Source organism: Sus scrofa, chromosome 10 (genome assembly GCF_054392235.1).
Source record: "Sus scrofa isolate SSC_HxYL_T2T_F1_AM1 chromosome 10, Sscrofa_HxYL_maternal_Yorkshire_Landrace_v2.0, whole genome shotgun sequence".
Taxonomy (NCBI): domain Eukaryota; kingdom Metazoa; phylum Chordata; class Mammalia; order Artiodactyla; family Suidae; genus Sus; species Sus scrofa.
Window position 1 is genome coordinate 74,733,874 of NC_139392.1, and position 20,537 is coordinate 74,754,410.

The following is a 20,537-nucleotide window of genomic DNA, read 5'->3' on the forward strand; positions in this document are numbered from 1 at the left end:
CTACTGGGGGTGGGAGGAGGGAGAAGATACAAGTAAACTATTTAAGGCATAAGAAGAGAGGAAGAAAGCAAGGCCGGGCAGTGGAAGGCCCAGCCTCTGACAACAGGAGGAACAGCTTTGCCTCCAAGTAAGCTACGCAAAGTTGGTGAGCGGGGAGGTCCAGACAGACCTCCGTATTCAACCTGGTGTAAAAAGACAGGTGAAGCCACCCTCCAAGTGAGAAGGGACAGACAAGGAGGCAGGCTCAGGATGGAGCAGAGTCACAGATGAGAACAGCCCCGTGAGGAAAAGAGGTGGCGCGTGTCCTCAGGGCCCAGCTGACACTGGACCCTTGGGGGCATGAGTTCTCTCCAGCCCTGGGCGTGGCAGTGTGACAGGAAGACTAAGGGGAAGAGAGAGGTCGGCCCTGGTGAGAAAGGGAGGTGATGATAACGGGATCTAGATGGACTCCAGAGAAAAGCAAAGCCAAGAAGCTGCCGACAAAGTCGAAGAAAGCAGAGGAATGCGTGGGGACAGAAGGCCTTCAAGAGGCTAAGAGCAGAGTGGGGATAAAGGAGGGAGGGAGCAAGGGCAGGACTTCACGGCCAGCCTCCCATCATCATCGTCAGCCAGGGCTGAAGGCCGTGATCTGGCAAGGAAGCCCATGTGAGCCTAGGCTGCTAAAAAGAGGGCCCGTCTCAACCCCCTGGTGCAGGAACCGCAAACCTGGCCGCCTGTTCCATCAGGAGAACGAGACCGCACCAATTATTTTAACAGAAATGACTTAACAGAAAGGACTGGTAACCAGAGAGTGAAGAGGTGACAGCAAAAAGGGGGACGCTGAGATCGCACGAGAAGCAGCCACCCCTCAGGGCTGGGAAACAAAAGTGGGGACCATGGGCCCTCGAAGCTGGAAGGAGGTGCCTGGTGGAGCTGGGAGTCAAACCTCTTAGGTGTGGATGCTGCCCGGCTGGCACCAGAGCCTCAGGAACTTGGCAGGACCTTGAAGAGCCCAGATGCAAATGCCGGAGGAGGGGTGCCAGCTGATGGTGCTGCAGTCGCTGAGTGGCAAGATGACGCTGGGTCTAGGAAAGTGTGGAAAAGCCGTAGGCCAGGATCTCGGCTCCAGCCAGGAACAGGCTGGCTCTGCTGGGCTGTAGACCTGGCTGGGCTGTCACCATCAGGGAACAGGAAGCCACCATCAGGGAACAGGCCCCTCTGTCCTCCTCCGGGTACCCATCTCCGGGCACCCCGTGATAGGCAGAACCCATAAAAGCCATCAGCAGCGGAGAAACAGGGTTCGCAGAGCCTCATGTGAAGGAGAAGCAGAAGCAGGGTGTGGTGGGAGTGGGTGAGAGGCTGTCAGGCCAAAGGACCAACTAAAAGGCTCTAAAATCAAAGAGAGACTCCTCACACCTCCTCATGGAACTAGTTGGGTTCATAGCTCGCTGACCCACGACGGGAACCCCTAAAAAAAATTTATGAAGGACAAAAAGCACATGTACATTTCAGCCCAGGTTAGTGCCATGTGAGTTACCATCTTAGAAGGAACTGTGGTAAAAACAGGTCAAAGCCTAACAAGATACTTTTCCCCCAAATGAGGAAATCACCATTGTTCGGTTTTCTCAAATACGTTTTACACTCATAGGATTTGGGGATTCATTCCTCTCAAAGTCATTCTAACGAGACTTTGGAATAACACGAAAGGAACAATAGCTAGATGCTTCTGTCCAACAGTATGACAAGCAAGCACTACAGGCCAGAAGCACTCCTCTTGGCCTCTGTCTGCTCTAAAACCCAGATGTCTTTGAACTGCCTTTAACATCTGTATGCTTAGCGACTTTTCCGCAGGTGAATGACCTGGTGCCAATATCCAGAGAGCTCATTCAAGTGAATGCTGTCACACTTACCTGCAGCTCTCAAGAGTGCGGCAAAGTCAGGTTTACTCCAGTCCAGGTAATGCGACCTAGGAGCCCCAGGGCACAGCTGCTACAAGCCTCGATGCTTTGGAAAGCCAAGATACTGCTTAGGGGCTGAATTCAGCAGAATATACGGAAGCCCAACTATAGCATTTTACCCAGTATTCTCCTAGAATGTGAGGCCCAGAGGAAGACAGCTGTGATGGTTGATTTATGGGTCAAGTTCACGAGGGCACAGGTGCCTAGGTGTCTGGTTCAACATTCTGGGTGTGTCTGTGAGGGTGCTTCCGGATGAGATTAACATTTGAATCAGTGAAGTGAATGTGGGTGGGCCTCAGCTGATTTGCTGAGGACCCAAATAGAACAAAAGATGGGATAAGGGAGAATTTGCTCCCGGACTGACTGCTGAGCTGGGACACTGGTCCTCAACTTACCATCAGCTCTTCTGGTCTTCAAGCCTTTGGACTCAGACTGGAATTTTTACCATCGGCTCTCCGTTTTGCAGGTAACAGATGGTGGGACTTCTCAGCCTCCACAACCATGTGAATCAAACCCACATGCACACACACACACACACATTATATATATACACATAATACATATACATATATAAAATCTACTAGTTCAGTTTTTGTGGAGAACCTTGACCCATATAAAGTAGTTCAAGGTTTGTACAATGATTCCATGATGGCATTAAAGAACTCTGCCCAAGCTTTGGCATATGTCTCCCATTGTCAAGACTGCAGAATGGCTGCAAAGCATTTAAGCATCACGACTACTTCCCAGGAAAGGAGAAAGGATAACACGTCTGTTGACTAAGTATCTCTTTTTTAAAAATTTTATGGCCAAACCAGGCATAAGGAAGTTCCCAAGTTGGGGACTGAATTCGAGCCACAGCCTACACCACAGCAGTGGCAATGGTGGATCCTTTAACCCACTGCACCAGGCTGAGGATCAAAGCCCATGCAGTTGGACTCTTAACCTACTGTGCCACAGTGGGAACTCCAGTATCTTTTTTTTTTTTTTTTTTCCTCCCCTTAAGAAAAGCAAAAGTTTTCCTGGAAGTCCCATCCAAGACTTGTATCCATGTTATTGGCAGAACCTGTCACACAACCAACTCTAACTTCAAAGGGTCCCAGGAGATCAAGCAGCTTCAACTGTGCACACTGCAGCTCTGACAAAGTAGGGCTCTGTCATTAGAGAAGAGAATGAAAACAGAATAAGCAGCTGGCAGTGTCTACACCACACATATATGGTATACACACTAGAAGTCGAAAGAAGAAAAATAAAAACCAAGTCTTAATGAAATAATAATCTAATAAAACTATAACGTTTAACAAAAATACAAAAACTCACAATTTATTCTTCTCTCAAATTCTATATTCAGGCATGCCACTGTGAAAAGATTGCTATTTAAGATTCGCATGAGTTGGTTTTTATAAAATATCTGGCAAAGACAGCAAAGTTTACATCAATATCTGAGCTGGTTATAAGATTATTTCCTCAGAGTTCCCACTGTGGTGCAGTGGAAACAAGTCTAACTAGGAACCATGAGGTTGCAGGTTCGATCCCTGGCCTTGTTCAGTGGGTTAAGGATCCGGCATTGCCGTTGAGCTATGGTGTAGGTCGCAGACACAGCTCAGATTCTGTGTTCCCGTGGCTATGGCATAGGCCGGCATCTGTAGCTCTGTTTTGACCCCTAGCCTAGGAATCTCCATATGCTGAAGGTGCAGCCCTAAAAAGCAAAGAGAAAAAAAAAAAGATTATTTCCCCTATGCAGAGAAAACCTAGCACAAAGGCAGGGCACGGAACAAAAGCATTTGTAATACATATTTAACACAGGACTCATAGCCAGGATATATAAAGAACTGTAAGTCAGTAAGAAAAAGACAGAAAATTCAATAGAAAAAAGTGAACAAAAATAAAATCTTGAACAGCAACTTCACCAAAGTTAAAATCCAAATGGCCACTGAGTATATATGAAAAATGCTCAACTTTACTCGTCCTCAGTGAAATGCTAATTAAAACCACAGCATGATACCATTTTAACCCATCAGAAGCGACAACAGCGGCTAAACTGGAGAGGCCAGGATGTGGAGCACCTGGAACTCTCAAATCCTGCCTGGGGGCGTGTAAACTGGTACAAACCCTTTAGAAAACTCCTTGGCAGTACCTTCTAGTACATGCATTTCCCATATCCCAGAAATTTCTCAACTTGGTATATACCCCACAGACATTTATAGTCACCAAAAAAAATGCATATGCAATGTCCACAAACACTGGAAACAATTCCTCTACCAGGAGTAGAACAGGACAAAACAATCTGTTTTGACTGAGAATGAAAGAACCACACACAAGGATGTGTATCAGAAACCATTAAGGTGAAACAAAGGAATAAGACATAAAAGAAGCCACCTAAAACTAAGTGTTTGACTTCCATTTATGAAGCAAATAACAAGCAAACTCATCCACGTGGGAAATGACTACTACTAATGGGTACTGGGTTTTGTTCTCTGAATTCATGGCATGTAGAAGTTCCTGGGGCAAGGATCGAACCTGCACCATGGTAGTAGCCATCTGAGCCACAGCAGTGACAATGCTGGATCCTTAACCAGGCCACAAGGGAACTCCCAGGTTTCTTTTGGGGGTGATAAAAATGTTCTAAATTTAGATCATGCTGCTGATGGCATGACTGTGACTAAAGACCAATATACACTTTAAAGGGGTGAATCTTCCCTAAAAAGCCAAGGCAATCCTTAGAAAAATGCTACTGCAAGAATCAGGCTCCCTGACTTCAGAGTTTACTACAAAGCTACAGTCATCAAAACAGTATGGTACCGGCACAAAAACAGAAACACAGATCAATGGAACAGGATAGAAAGCCCAGAAATAAACCCATGCACCTATGGTCAACTAATCTACAACAATGGAGGCAAGAATAGCCAATGAAGGAAAGACAGTCTCTTTAAGAAGTGGTGCTGGTGAGAGAGGATTAAGATGGTGGAATAGAAGGTTTGGAGCTCAACTTCTCTCCCAAAAACAACAAAATTCACAACTAAAGGCTGAGCAATCTCCACCCAAATGGACCGGAAACCTTAAGAAAGATACCCTACTCCAGAAGAAAAAGAGGAGGCCACATCAAGAGGTAGGAGGGGCGATTTCACGATATAAACAACCCCATACCTCCCAGGTGGCAAGCTCCACAGAATGAAAACTGGCTCACAGAGACTCACATACAGGAGTGAGAGTTCTGAGCCACACATCAAACCCTCATGTGCGGGGATCTGGCACTGGGAGAAAGAGCCCCTGGAGCATCTGGCATTGAAGGCCAGTGGGACTTGTTTGCAGGAGCTCCACAGGACTGGGGGAAACAGAGACCCCATTCTTAAAAGGCACACACGGACTTTCACATGCACTGGGTCCCAGGGCAGAGTGAGGTCTCCACAGGAACCTAGGTCAAACCTGACTGCAGTTCTTGGAGGACATCATGGGAAAACAGGGGTGAATGTGGCTTGTTGTGAGGGAGGGACATTGAAGGCAGAGCTCTCGGGAATATTCAGCAGCAGTGCCTTTCTCTGGAGGTGGCCATTTTGGGAAAATCTGGCCCCACCCCATCAGTCAGTGCTGAGAAGCCCCAGGGCAAACAACAATCCAGGTGGGATCACAGCCCCACCCCTCAGTAAACAGGCTACCTAAAGACCCCCCCAGGCACACAGCTGCCTCTAATCCCATCCAGAGACTAAGCCCACCCACCAGAGGGATTAAAATCAGCTCCACCTACCAGTGGGCAGACATCAGCCCCTCCCATCAGGAAGCCTACAGCAAGCCCCCCATACCGACTTCAGCCACAAGGGGGGCAGACACCAGAAGTAAAAGAGGCTACAACTCTATTACCTATAAAAAGGTCACTACACCAAAAACCTACAAAAATGAAAAGACAGAGAACTATAACTCAGATGAGGGAGAAAGGAAAAACCCCAGAAAATCAGCTAAGCAATGAGGAGATTCTCAGCCTCCAGGAAAAAGACTTTAGACTGTTGATGCTGAAGATGATGCAAGACATTGGAAATAAACTGGAGGCAAAGATGGATAACTTACAGGAAACACTGACCAAAGAGATACAAGATATAAAACTTAAACAAGAAGAGATGCAAAATACAATAACTGAAATTAAAAAATGCACTAGAAGCAGCTAACAGCAGAATACAGGAGGCAGAAGAACAAATAAGTGAGGTGGAGGACAGATTAGCGGAAATTACGGATGCAGAACAGAAAAGAGAAAAAAGACTGAAAACAAACAAAGAGAGTCTTGGAGAACTCTGAGACAACGTTAAACACATCAACATCCGTATTATAGGGGTGCCAGAAGGAGAAGAGAGAGAAGGGGACAGAAAAAATATTCCAAGAGATAATAGCCGAAAACTTCCCTAACATGGGAAAGGAACCACTCACTCAAATCCAGGAAGCATAACGAGTACCATATAAAATAAACCCAAGGAGGAATACATTGAGACACATATTAATCAAACTAACCAAAATTAAAGACAAAGAGAAAATCTTGAAAGCAGCTAGGGAAAAGAAACAAGTAACATACAAGGGAACCCCGATAAGGTTATCAGCAGATTTTTCAGCAGAAACTCTGCAGGCCAGAAGGGAGTGGCATGATACACTTAACATGATGAAAAGAAAAAGCCTTCAACCAAGAATACTCTACCCAGCAAGGCTCTCATTCAGATTTGAAGGAGAAATCAAAACCTCCTCAGATAAGCAAAAGCTGAGAGAATTCAGCAACACTAAACTAACCTTACAACAAATACTAAAGGAACTTCTCTAGGCAGAAAAGACAAGACAGCAACAGGAAAGAAAAACTCTACAAATGACAAGGCTCACCAGTAAAGGTATATATACAGTAAAGATATGAAATCATCCATGCACAATTATACCACCAAAATAAAAAATCCTGAGAAGAGGTGGGTACAAATGAAGGACACTGGAGATGAACTTGCAATTAAGAGAACAACCTAAAACAATCTCATATACATATAGACTCTTACATCAAAACTTCAGAATAACTGCAAATCAAAAATCTACAATTGATACACAAAGAATCTCTGGAGAAGAAATATATCTCATAGTAAATAAGTGCATAATCCACCATGAAGGGGGTCATCTGACATCATTCTTGGAATGCTGAAGTCTTCTTAGATCTGATTCTGATTTCCTCTCCATCAAAGAATTTATGATAATTATAATTAAATAATGCAACTGTACAATTAAAAAAAAGAGAAGCAGTGCTGGGAAAACTGGACAGCTACACATAAAAGAACAAAATAGGAACATTCTCTAACAACATACACAAAAATAAACTCAAAATGGATTAAGTACTGGATATTATAAAACTCTTAAGAGGAAAACATAGGCAGAACACTCTGACGTAAACCATAGCAGTATCTTTTCAGATCCACCTCCTAGAGTAATAGAAATGAAAACAAAGGACCTAATTAAAAGCTTTTGTAAAGCAAAGGAAACCATAAAAAAAAAAGTCACCCCACAGAAATATTTGGGAGAAAATATTTGCAAACGAAGCAACCAACAAGAGATTAATCTCCAAAATACACAAACAACTTCTGCAGGTCAATATTAAAAAAAAAAACACCAACCCTGGAATTCCCATCATGGCTCAGTGGTTAACAAACCTGATTAGTAACCATGAGGCTGCAGGTTCTATCCCTGTCCTCACTCAGTGGGTTAAGTATCCTGCACTGCCATGAGCTGTGGTGTACGTGGCAGACGCGGCTCGGATCTGGAGTTGCTGTGGCTGCAGTGTATGCTGGCAGCTACAGCTGACTGGACCCCCTAGCCCGGGAACTTCCATATGCTATAGGTGCAGCCCTAAAAGACAAAAAAAAAGTCTACCATCAGGTGTTCCCTCGTGGCTCAACAGGTTAAGGATTCGGCATTGTTACTGCTGTGGTTCCCATTGCAACTGTGGCACAGAATTCAATCCTTGGCTCAGGAACTTTTGTATGCTGTGAGTACAATCAAAAAAAAAAAAAAGTCTACAAAAAATAACTACACTGTTGGTAGAAACATAAACTGGTACAAATGCTATGGAAAAACAGTATCAAGGTTCCTCAAAAAACAACTAAGAAAAGAGCTACTTACTGTATCATCCATTAATCATACCCCTAGGTATATACCAGAAAGAAAGAAAAAAAACCCCACTAATTTGAAAAGATACATGCACCCCAATCTTCATAGCAGCATTATTTATAGTTGCCAAGATCTGGAAGCAACCTAAATGTCCATTAACAGAGGCATAATGAAAAAAAATGCAGTACATGTATACAATGGAATATTACTCAGCCATAAGTGAATGAAGTAATTCCACTTGCGGCAACATGGACAGACCTAGAAATTATCATACTAAGTCAGACAGAGAAATAAAACCATTTGGTATCACTTATATGTGGAATCTTAAAAAATGATACAAATGAACTTATTTATAAAACAGAAACAGACTCACTGACTCCAAACACAAACTTACAGATACCAAAGAGGACAGGTGGTAGGGAGGGATGGACTGGGGGTTTGGGACTGGCATATGCACACTACTATATATGGAATGGACAGTCAACAGGGACCTGCTGTATAGCACAGGGAACGCTACCCTGTGACGACCTATATGGGAAAAGAATGCATATGTGTATATGTATAACTGAATCGCTTGAAATTATCACACTGTAAGTCACTTATACTTTAAAAACTTTTAAAAAGGGCAAATCTCACAGCATATGCATCATACATCAAAAAGGTTTGTTTTTTTTTTTTTTCTCCTGATGACAGCAGAAATCAGGACCGTGGGTCTGACCAGAATAAAGAGATTTGGGGGCATTAACAGCATTATCTTCCCTGATGTGGGTCCCAGTTAGTCTCAGGGATGTTCACTTTGGAAAAGCTATCCTGAAATGGTAACTCTTCTGATGTGTGCATTTTCCCTCATGTTACATTTGAATAAAAACAACTTACAATAAAGGAAATGTAATGTAGCCCCGAGTCTTGGGAAATAATCTTCAAAGGGCCAAACAAACCCTCAACAGGTAACTAATGCCCAATCTCCACTCCTGGTATCTCTCTCTGCCTCAACCCTCATACTTTAAACGACCAACTATTTGTTTTTATAATATCTTATTCATTCTTGCTTTATGCAACGTACAGCCAACCCAAGGTAGTCATCTACCCCTACTGCCAATTCTCTTAGGACTGTATGTGGCTTGTCCCGTTTCCTCTATGGACAAGTCTCCTCATTTGAAGCCTAAGAATTGTTGCTTCAAAGGTATTTAACATCTGAAGTACTCAAAGTTTTACCATCTGCTAAATTTTGCATTAACCTTGAGAGCTAAGTGTTCTCTACCTCTGTATTAAAAAAAAAATAAAATAAAAAAGCAGAGTCATTTTGCCCTGAATTCACTTCCTTCTGCAACTCTGCTGATAATTATTTATAATCCATGGTTTTCAAACTGCTGGTCACAACATATATTAATGGGTTGTCATCCACTTTTTGAAGTCAAAACCAGCCAGCTTATTTCTTATAGAAATACAACAAAAAACCTAAGAATGTACCGCACATGGTATCGTCAGCGCTTCTGCTGGGTACTCATAAATGCACATAATGCTGGGTCTCCACACCCGTTACTGCTGTGAGTTGTAGTCAAAAGGCTCCGAAGCTACAACTTTAAATCTCCTCCTTCCCAGGATGACAGAAGCTCGAAGCCAGGTTCAAGCAACAACACTGACCGGTTCACGATCTAAGTCTCAAAGCAAGAGCAGTTTGGGAGCAACGACAACTTGGTTTTGTCAATTCATAGAATCTGGGAGCTCAGAGGGCAAGGAGAGCAGACTGTGCAAATGACTCTCGACTGCCTTGGCAGGAAGCTCGGTGACTGGATCCATGATCACCAACGACACTCAAAATGAAGCTCGAAACGTCTAAGCTGCCCTCTGTGGTCAAAGTGCATGTTCATCTGAAATGCTGTGAGAAGGCTGACAATTATTTCAAAGCTGGTGCTTGGGGACAGAGATGAGAGACTAAGCAAAAGGAAGTGACCTAGTTAAGTAGAGTAACTATTACCAACAACACACAGATGAGTCAGAGCAAGCTGTATAAAGTGCCCAAAAGTTTACGATGTGGAAAAATCAATAATCAATGCTTTCAAAAATAAATAGTTTTGAAAACAAAATAAACTGTTTTGGTAAATGTAAAGAACTTTTTAATGAGGACAGTTCCAAAGTCTTAAATGGGGTCGGCTCACACCATAGCAGCCGCTAACCACACGGCATTCCCTCCAATTAGTCCACGCTACCAGAACTGATTTTTAAATTTCGGAAGATTTTAAGGTTACTGTTAACCATTCCAGTACTAGTGTAAGTTATAATGCAGCCCATTGAAAGGCAGAGTCTGTGATGAGAACCAGTTGCCATAACAGTGTTCTCACAGTGACCCTCTCGGGACTGGAGCTGGCTCCTCACACTCTCAACAGCTGGAAACTCTTACATAAACCTGCCGTGAGAAAGTGCTTTTGTTTCAAGACTCCCAACACGATTCCACCCCACAACTTCTATGGGATCAAGTTATTCTTCCAGGGGCTCCATGGGTGTCTCCTGGTGGAGGATGGGGGAGGAAGGAGACACGATCCGCCAAGTTACGCGCTTGGAGATATTCAGTCAAAGGCAACAGCCCCATCTCAACTTCCCCTTTCACAATCAGCCCCACTTAGTTCTACCGTCCCTCCATGTCCAGAGGCATTAAAGGGGGTTATCGTGGGCTGAAAAGGAGCCAGTAATGGGAATCCCCCTGATTCGAACTGACCAAACACTTAACTTTCTTTCAAATAAAAAGACAACTATATCCGTCAAATCCCAGGACAATCTAAAGTGCTGGCTGGGTCAGGAGATGATCAGAAGGAAGAACTTGCCATTACGAAGTCACACTGCTCTGGGCCCTATCTTCTATTCCTCCAAATTCTTCCTGACAGCCCACAGACATGGTGCATGCCAAAGGCTGCTATTAATGACAGCAGCCTGCCTCGTTCTGGTCTCTCGAGAGACCTCCCCCTTCTTCCTACAAGATCCGGACCGTCCTCTCTCTTCCTGCTATGTGCCAATCACCTTTGGCCTCAGCTTTATTTTCCTAGTTTTCCCCAGAGGCTGAAATCACAGCCGTGACTTCCAGACTGCCATAGCCCTGTGCTGCAATGCTGACAAATACTGGTCAGTCTTTGCAGTTGGCAGGAACACTAAGAAATGCAGTGTTGACTTCCAAGGGAAAACCAATGTTTCACTGAATCTGAATCCAGAAAGACACAGCTTGGAAGGTGTCTGGGGAGGAAGAAAAGGAAGAATATTCTTATTTCAGGACTATGACTGATGTTAAAAGATGGGCCGTTATTACTTTAGAAATATCTAAAAACCAGACATCTGCAAAACTAAAATTTTCACGATTTGGGAACTATGAGAGTTCCTTTTTTAAGTATGTCCCCATGATAGATGCAGTTACCTGTACAGCTTTAACTTCAGGGAAACTTTTCTACATGAGATATACTTCTTTCAACCTGCCTCCCTCTACCTGAGCCCAAAATGATTAAACATTCACAGCACCACTGAATGTTACAAGCTTTTTTCCCCCAAACCATATATCCATACTTGTCAGTTTTAGAAGGTACTAGTGTCACATGATGCAGTTTCTTCTTTGTGTGTAATAATAACTAAGAGCAAATGGGAAGATAACATGAAATTAGCTGACCACCATGCTGTGGCCTGACTGTGGATAGAAAAAAAGGGATGTGGGGAGCATTCACTTGCCAGTATGTATAAACAAGTTCTATACAAGATTGTGTAATACAGGTCTACACTGTTGTCGTATCTTAAGAAAGCTCCCTTCCAACTAATTTAATAACAAGAAACAGTTTCTAAAGTGGGGTGGGGAGGCACACAACCCTGATTCAGTTCCGGGGCGGGGGGGGGGAGGACCCTCAGCCATCATTGCACAAATAAGCAGCCGACATGATCAGACAGGCACAGCCACAGACCCACAGGTGGCCAAAACTGGCTTCCAAGCCTTCCCAGGAGAGGCCAGGGTAAGTAAATCTATACCCCCCAATCAGCTGACTCCGGTTCCCACATCCTCTACCCTTGAGGGCTCAGAACCAGCTCAAAGTGGGAGCAGCTACCTTGCTTAACACTCAACAGTAGTAACACTTACACTCAAATCTACTACAAGATGGCAAAACTTCAGCAACATTTAAGGACTATTAAGGGTCATTAAATGGTTCTGTATTTTTGTTGAAAAATATAAAAATATTTTTTCTATAAATACTACATAAAAGTCAGTGTGAAAATTATATTTTACAAAGACAATTAAGTCCATCCTCAAAAGTTCCTTTTTAATCTTCTAACTTTCAGATCTGGAAGGGAAAAGTCATTTTAAAACACCTCCTGGGACTGCTGTCTACACATTCAAATTATGAAGAAAAAGTCTTTAGAACTTAAATTTTCAACTATTTAAAATAAAAGCAAGACACAAAAATCACTCTGCAGTCAGATATGACATGGGAGCCAATACAGTTCTTAAAACCAAGTTGCATTAGGCAGAACTCAGAGACCAGAAACTCCTTTTGTCTTCTTTCCTCATTCCCGCTGGTAACTCCGGAAGTCCATGCCACGCTTCCTTAAGTTTCTTGTTGATATTTACACATCACATACAGGTCTCATAGTGCATTGTATTCCACACATTTTGACGGATCTGTAGGAAAGTGCTTCTGGCAAATGGTCATCAACCTCTTTAATCCCTAAAAAAATAAGGAAAACAAGTTGCTTATAATCTGGTTAAACAAATCTTAATTGCCCTCCTCTGTACTCACTCCAGTTTACCAATGTCCCCACTAAAATGGAGCAGGCCATCCCCTGCAGTACCACTCAGACGCTTACTGAGAGAAATGTTTATCCATGTGCACCCAGAGAAAGGCACAAGATGGTCACAGCAGTGCTCTTCACAAACATAACATCCAAAGCACCAGAAACAGTCCCAACATCCATCATAGGGAGAATATGTGAATAAAGTTTTCGTATGCTCACAAATGGAACATATCACATCAGTGAACACGAACTACCTAGAGCTACAGGTAACAATTTAGCCTTTCTCCACCAGTTTCAATAGATAATCAAGCCCTGCTGTCCAGCCTAAAGCATCCAGTCCCTGCAGTGAGACAGTTCCTCTCCTATGCAGCCTAAAAGGGTGCTATGTGCACACCATCCGTGGGAAAAGTGAGAAAATGGGCACTCAAATCACCTTCTGTGTTCTATGACCCAGATGAGGAACTCCGGTTTAGAACAATACACACCAATCTTAGAACAAAAGGCCATACAGTATTATACTTTTTTTTTTTTTTTGTATAGTGTGAGGAAGAAAGAATGTATACATGTATGTGTAACTGGGTCGCCATACTGTACAGCAGAAAAAAAAAAAGGAAAAAACTCAAAAAAAAATTTGTATTTTACACATTTAATTTTTTTAGGTTTTTTGTTTTTTTTGTGTGTGTTTTATCTTTTTAGTGCCACACCCTCAGCATATGGAGGTTCCCAAGCTAGGGGTCAAATCGGAGCTACAGCTTCCGGCCTCCACCACAGCTACAGGAACGTAGGATCCAAGCCACATCTGCGACCTACACCACACCTCACGGCAATGCCAGATCCTTAACCCACCAAGTGAGGCCAGGGATCAAACCCACAACCTCATGGTCCCTAGTCCGATTCTTTTCTGCTGCACCACGACGGGAACTCTGTATTTTACACAGTTTTTTAAGGTTACTTCCCATTTACAGTTATTACAAAATACTGGCTATATTCCCTGCGTTGTACAATCCATCCCTGAGGCTATCTCACACCCAAAAGTTCGTGCCTGCCACTCCCCCACCCTATATTGGTAACTACTAGTTTGTCGTCTTTATCTGTGAGTCTGATTCTTTTATGTTATATTCACTAGTTTCTTTATATTTATTTAGATTCCACCTCTAAGTGATATTGCATAGTATTTATTTTTCTGACTTATTTCACTTTGCATAATGCTCTCCAAGTCCATCCATGTCACTGCAAATGACATTACTTCATTCTTTTTATGGCTGAGTAGTATTCCATTGTGTGTATGAACCGTATCTTCTTTATCCATTTATCTATTGATGGATACAGGTTGCTTGCCACATCTTGGCCATTATAAATAATGCTGCCATGAACCCTGGGGAGCAAGCATCTTTCTGAATTGCTGGCTTCTGGTTTTTTTCTGATATATACCCAGCAGTGGAATTGCTGGGTCACATGGTACTTCTATTTTTACACTTTTGAGAAACCTCCACCCTGTTCTCTGCAATGGCTGCACCAATTCACATTCTCACCAACAGTGTACAAGGTCTTCCGTTTGTCCACGTCCTTGCCAACACTTGGTATTTGTAGACTTCGATGACAGCTATTCTAACAGGTGTGAGGTGATATCTCATTGCAGCTTTGATTTGCATCTCCCTGATGATTAATGCTGTTGAGCATCTTTTCCTGTGCCTGCTGAGCATCTGTATTTCCTCTCTGAAAAAATAGCTATTCAGTTCTTCTACACATTTTTAATTGGGTTGTCTGTTCAATGTTGAGGTATACAAGCTCTTTACATAAGTTGGGTATTAACTGGTCATATCATTTGTAAATATTTTTTTCCATTCAGTAAGCTGTCTTTCTGTTTTATCAACAGATTCCTTTGCTGTTCAAAAGTTTATAAATTTAATTAGGTTCCATTTGTTTATTTTGTTGCCATTACTCTAAGAGATGGATTTTAAAACAATGGTTTGATTCATGTCAGGGAGTGTTTTGCCTATGTTTTCCCCTAGCTGTTTTATAGTACCTGGTCTTACATTTAGGTCTTTATGGTTTGAGTTTACATTTGTGCTTCGTGTTAGACAATGTTCCAACTTCATTCTTCTGCATGTAGCTGTCCAGTTTTCCCAGAACCACTTATTGAAGAAACTGACTTTTCTCCACTGGATATTCTTGCCTCCTTGGTCGTACATTAAGTGACCATAAGCGTGTGGGTTTATTTCTGGGTTTTTTATCCTGTTCCACTGATCTATATGTCTGGTTTTGTGCCAGTAGCATACTGTTTTGATGACTGTAGCTTTGTAGTGTTGCCTGAAGTTAGGGCACCTGATTCTTCCAGCCCTGTTCTTTCTCAAGATTGTTTTGGTTATTTGGGGTCTTCTGTGTTTCTATACAAATTTTAGAATTATTGTTTTAGTTCTGTGAAAAATGCCAATGGAATTTGATAGGGATTGCGTTTAATCTGTAGGTGCCTTGGGCAGTGCAGTCATTTTAACAATACTTGATTCTTATAGTATTATACCATTTTAATATAACTCAAAAACAAGTTTAAAACAATATAACACACAATATGGTAGAATTATTTTTGAAAAAGGAAATGACAAATTCAGGATAATGGTTTACTTCTGGGGTAGAGGAGAAAAATACAGAGTGCCTGATCTTTAGAATATTCTAGTTCTTAGAGTGGGATTAAGGCCTTTACATATCTGTTTTATTGTTTATAACTTACATGTTACATGAGTTCTTCTCTACGTACTATAATTATAAATACTAGTGCAACATTTCAAATGGGACCTAGCCAATTCTGCAGAATTTAGTCTTAGTATCACTACACTCCCTTTGTTCTATACCTCTGGCATCTGTTACTATGGTCTTCGGTACTTTTTGGACAAATACAATACACATCACTACTTCCCATGATGTCACAAATTTCAAGCACTATCTTTCCTACAATTTGGCCAGTTCTCATCTAGTCTAAAACCTTATAGCAGTATTTTTAACTCATGACAACAACTTTCACAATTTAAGATTCATTCAGTCCTCTTTTTTTTTTTTTTTTTTTTGCTTTTGCTTTTTAGGGCCGCACCTGCAGCATATGGAAGTTCCCAGGCTAGCAGTCAAATCAGAGCTCCAGCTGCCCGCCTACATCACAGCCACAGCAACATGGGATCCAAGCCACGTCTGTGACCTACACCACAGCTCATGCCAACGCTGGCTCCTTAACCCACTGAGCTAGACCAAGGATCAAACCTGCACCCTCATGGATCCTAGTCAGGTTTGTTAACCGCTGAGCCATAAAGGGAACTCCATCATTCAGTCCCTTTCAACACATCCTTCAGTCTGTAGTCTTTTAAAATCCTTAGTTGCCACTTTGTTTTCAGTTATTCCTCTTAGCTTTCTCATCTTCCAGTGAGCAAACATGCCTCCAAGTCATTATCCAAATTCACCATCAGGCCAGGGGCAAGGACAGAAACCTGTGACATGCCACCATGGCCTTCTTCAGAGCAATTCTGCAGGAGTTTTGTAATCAGTACTCAATATATTAACTCTTTTATCTACCAACATACAAATGTCTTTGTTTACACTGAAAGACCTTGTCTTACAGATGGATATATCAAAATATAAGGGGAACCACTAGTCAACTAACTATAATGGTCACACACATAAAAAAGAAAAACCAATCCAAACATAACACTAAACATGGTCAGCAAATTGTAAGAAAAGACAACAAAAAGAGGAAGGGAAGACAAAAGACCCAAAATAGCAATCCTCCCTCTAAAAAATTTTAAGTGACAATAAATACATACTTATCCATAATTACATTGAAAGTAAACAGATTAAATGCTCCAACTAAAGGAAAAAGACTAGCTGAATGGATTCAAAAGCAAGACCCATATATATGCTGTCTACAGGAGACCCACTTCAGATCTAAGGACACATACAGACTTAAAGTGAGGGGATGGAGAAAAATATAAAATGCAAAGGGAAATTACAGAAAAGCAGGAGTAGCAACACTCATATCAGACAAAATAGTTTAAAATAAAGAAGGTCACAAGAGACAAAGAAGGACATTACATAATGATCAAAGGATTAATCTAAGAAGAAGAAATAACAATTTTAAATATTGTGCTCCTCCTGACATAGGAGGAGCATAATATATAAGGCAACTACTAACAGGCACAAAAGGGAAAACTGACAGCAACACAATAATAGTGGGAGACTTTAACACCCCACTTACAGCAATGGACAGATCATTCAGACAGAAAATCAACCAAGGAAACACAGACCTTAAATGATACACTAGACCAAATAGACTTAACTCCTATCTATAGAACTTTTTATTCCACAGCAGCAGAGCATACTTTCTTCTCAAGTGTATGCCAAACATTCTCCAGGATAGATTACATCTTGGGCCACAGATGAGGGCTTGATAAATTTTAAAAATCTGCAATTATTTCAAGCATTTTCTGCAATCACAATGCTATGAGACAAGAAATAAACTACAAGAAAAAAAAATAGCAAAAAACACATACTCTTGGAAGCTAAAACAATATGCTACTAAACAATCAATAAATCATTGAAAAAAATCAAAGAGGAAATTAAAAGATACATGGAGACAATGAAGATACAACAATCCAAAACCTATGTGAAACAGCAAAAGCAGTTCTGAGAGGGAAGTTTATAGCAATACAATCTTATCTCAGCAAAGAAGGAAAAAAATGCAAATAAACAACCTAAACTTACACCTTAAACATCTAAAGAAGGAAGAACAAAGCCCCAAATCATAAGAAATCATAAAGATTAGAGCAGAAATTAGTAACAGACAAAGAAAACAATTGAGAAGATCAATGAAACCAAAAGTTGGTTCTTTGAAAAGATCAACAAAACTGATAAACCATTAGCCAGACTATTTAAGAAAAAAAGAGAAAGGGTTTGAATCAATAAAATTAGAAATGAAAAACAAGAAGTTACAACTGACACTGCAGAAATACAGAGGATCATGAGAGACTACTGCAAGCAACTGTATGCCAATGAACTGGACAACCTAGAAGAAATGGACAGATTCTTACAAAGGTACAACCTACCAAGACTGAACCAGAAAGAAATAGAAAAATGAACAGATCAATCACAAGTACTGAAATTGAAAATGTGATTAAAAAACTTCCAAAAAACAAAAGTCTAGGACCTGATGGCTTCACAGCTGAGTTCCACCAAACATTCAGAGAAGAGTTAACTCTTCTTCTGAAACTTCTCCAGAAAATTGCAGAGGAAGGAAAACTCCCAAGCTCATTCTATGAAGCCACCATTACCCTGACACCAAAACCAGACAAAGATACCACAAAAAAAGAAATGACAGACTAATATCACTGATGAACACAGATGTAAAAATCAACAAAATATTAGCAAACCGTATACAAATATACATGAAAAAGATCATACATAATGATCAAGTAGGATTTATCCCAGGGTTGCAATGATACTTCAGTATCTGCAAATCTATCAATGTGATAACACATCAACAAACTGAAATATAAAAACCATATGATCATCTCAATAGTTGTAGAAAAAGCTTCTGACAAAATTCAACACCCATTCCTGATAAAAAAAAACTCTCCAGAGAGTGAGCATAGAGGGGAAATACCTCAATATAATAAAAGCCATTTATGACAAACCCACAGCTAACAGCATTCTCAATGGTGAAAAACTGAAAGTGTTTCCACTAAGATCAGGAACAAAAAACAAGGATGTCAGCTTTCACCAATGTTATTCAACACAGCCTTGGAAGTCCTAGCCATGGCAATCAGAGAAGAAAAAGAAAAGGAATTCAAATTGGAAAAAAAGAAGTAAAACTATCACTGTTAGCAGATGACATGATTCTATATCTAGAAAATCCTAAAGACACTACCAGAAAACTATTAGAGCTCATCAATGAATCTGGTAGTTGCAGAATACAAAATTAATACACAGAAATAGGTTGCATTTCTATATACTAACAATGAAAGATAAGAAAGAGAAATTGGAGAAACAATCCCATTTACCATTGCATCAAACAAGTATAAAATACCTAGGAATAAACCTACCTAAAGAGACAAAAGACCTGTACTAAGAAAACTAAAGACACTGATGAAAGAAATCAAAGAAGAAACAAATAGATAGAAAAATATACCACGCTCTTAGGTTGGAAGAATCAATATAGCCAAAATGACAATACTACCTCATACAATCTACACATTCTATGCAATCCCTATGAAATTACCAATAATTATTTATAGAACTAGAACAAAATATTTAAAAATTTTACAGCAACACAAAAGACCTCAAATAACCAAAGCAATATTGAAAATAAAAAACAGAACTGAGGAATCAGGCTCCCAGACTTCAGACTCTACCACAAAGCTACAGTCATCAAAACGGTACGGTACTGGCACAAAAACAGAAATATAAATCAATAGAACAGAATAGAAAGCCCAGAAATAAGAGTTCCTGTTGTGGCTGAGCGGTTAACGAACCCAACTAGGATCCATGAGGATAGGGGTTGTGATCCTTGGCCTCGCTCAGTGGGTTAAGGATCTGGTGTTGTCGTGAGCTGAGGTATAGGTCACAGATGTGGCTCAGATCTGGCATTGCTGTGGCTGTGGCCAGCAGCTGTAGCTCTGACTGGACCCTAAGTCTGGGAACCTCCACATGCCATAGGTGTGGCCCTGAAAAGCAAAAAAAAGAAAGCCCAGAAATAAACTCCAACACCTGTGGTCAATTAATCTACGACAAAGGAGGCAAGAACATACAGTGGAGGAAAGACAGTCTCTTCAATAAATGGTGCTGGGAAAACTGGACAACTGCATGTAAGAGAATGAAATCAGAACACTGTCTAACATCATACACAAAAATAAGCTCAAAATGGATTAAAGACCTAAATTTAAGGCTGGACACTATAAAACTCCTAGAGGAAAACATAGGAAGAACGCTCTTTGACATAAGTCACAGCAACATCTTATTTGATCCACCTCCTGGAATGAAGACAATAAAGACGTAAATACCTAATGGGACCTAATTAAACTCAAAAGCTTCTGCACAGCAAAGGAAACCATACAATAAACGAAAAGACAAACCACAGAATGGGAGAAATCTTTTGCAAATTACTCAAAAAAGGTTTAATCTCCAAAATATACAAACAACTCATACAACTCAACAACAAAAAAACAAACAACCCAATCAAAAAATGGGCAGAAGACCTAAATAGACATTTCACCAAAGAAGACATACAGATGGCCAGTAGGCACATGAAAAAAATGCTCAAAAAGGAGTTTCCATTATGGCACAGTGGTTAACGAATCCGACTAGGAACCATGAAGCTGTGGGTTCGATACCTGGCCTCACTCAGTGGGTTAAGGATCTGGCGTTGCTGTGAGCTGTGGTGTAGGCTGCAGATGCAGCTCGGCTCCTGCATTGCTGCGGCTCTGGCACAGGCTGGTGGCTACAGTTCGGAGCAGACCCCTACGCTGGGAACCTCCATATGAAGTGGGTGTGGCCCTAGAAAAGACAAAAAAGACAAAAAAAATTGCTCATCACTAATTATTAGAGAAATGCAAATCAAAACTACTACGAGGTACCACCTCACGCCAGTCAGAGTGACCATCATTAGCAAGTCAACAAATAACAAATGCTGAAGAGGATGTGGAGAAAGGGAACCCTCCTACACTGTTGGTGGGAGTGTAAACTGATACA

At 41.3% G+C, this 20,537-nt stretch overlaps 1 protein-coding gene across 2 annotated transcripts in view; it reads right to left on the reverse strand.

Moving 5' to 3' along the window:
• Window positions 1-10,145: 10,145 nt before the first annotated feature.
• PRPF18 (pre-mRNA processing factor 18) overlaps window positions 10,146-20,537 on the reverse strand; it is a 58,502-nt gene continuing 48,110 nt past the window's right edge. The window contains exon 11 of one of the 2 annotated variants that reach the window (XM_021063991.2): window positions 10,146-12,745. In XM_021063991.2, the coding sequence (XP_020919650.1) occupies window positions 12,665-12,745 (81 nt within the window). In that variant the 3' untranslated portion in view covers window positions 10,146-12,664. 2 annotated transcript variants of the gene reach the window in all.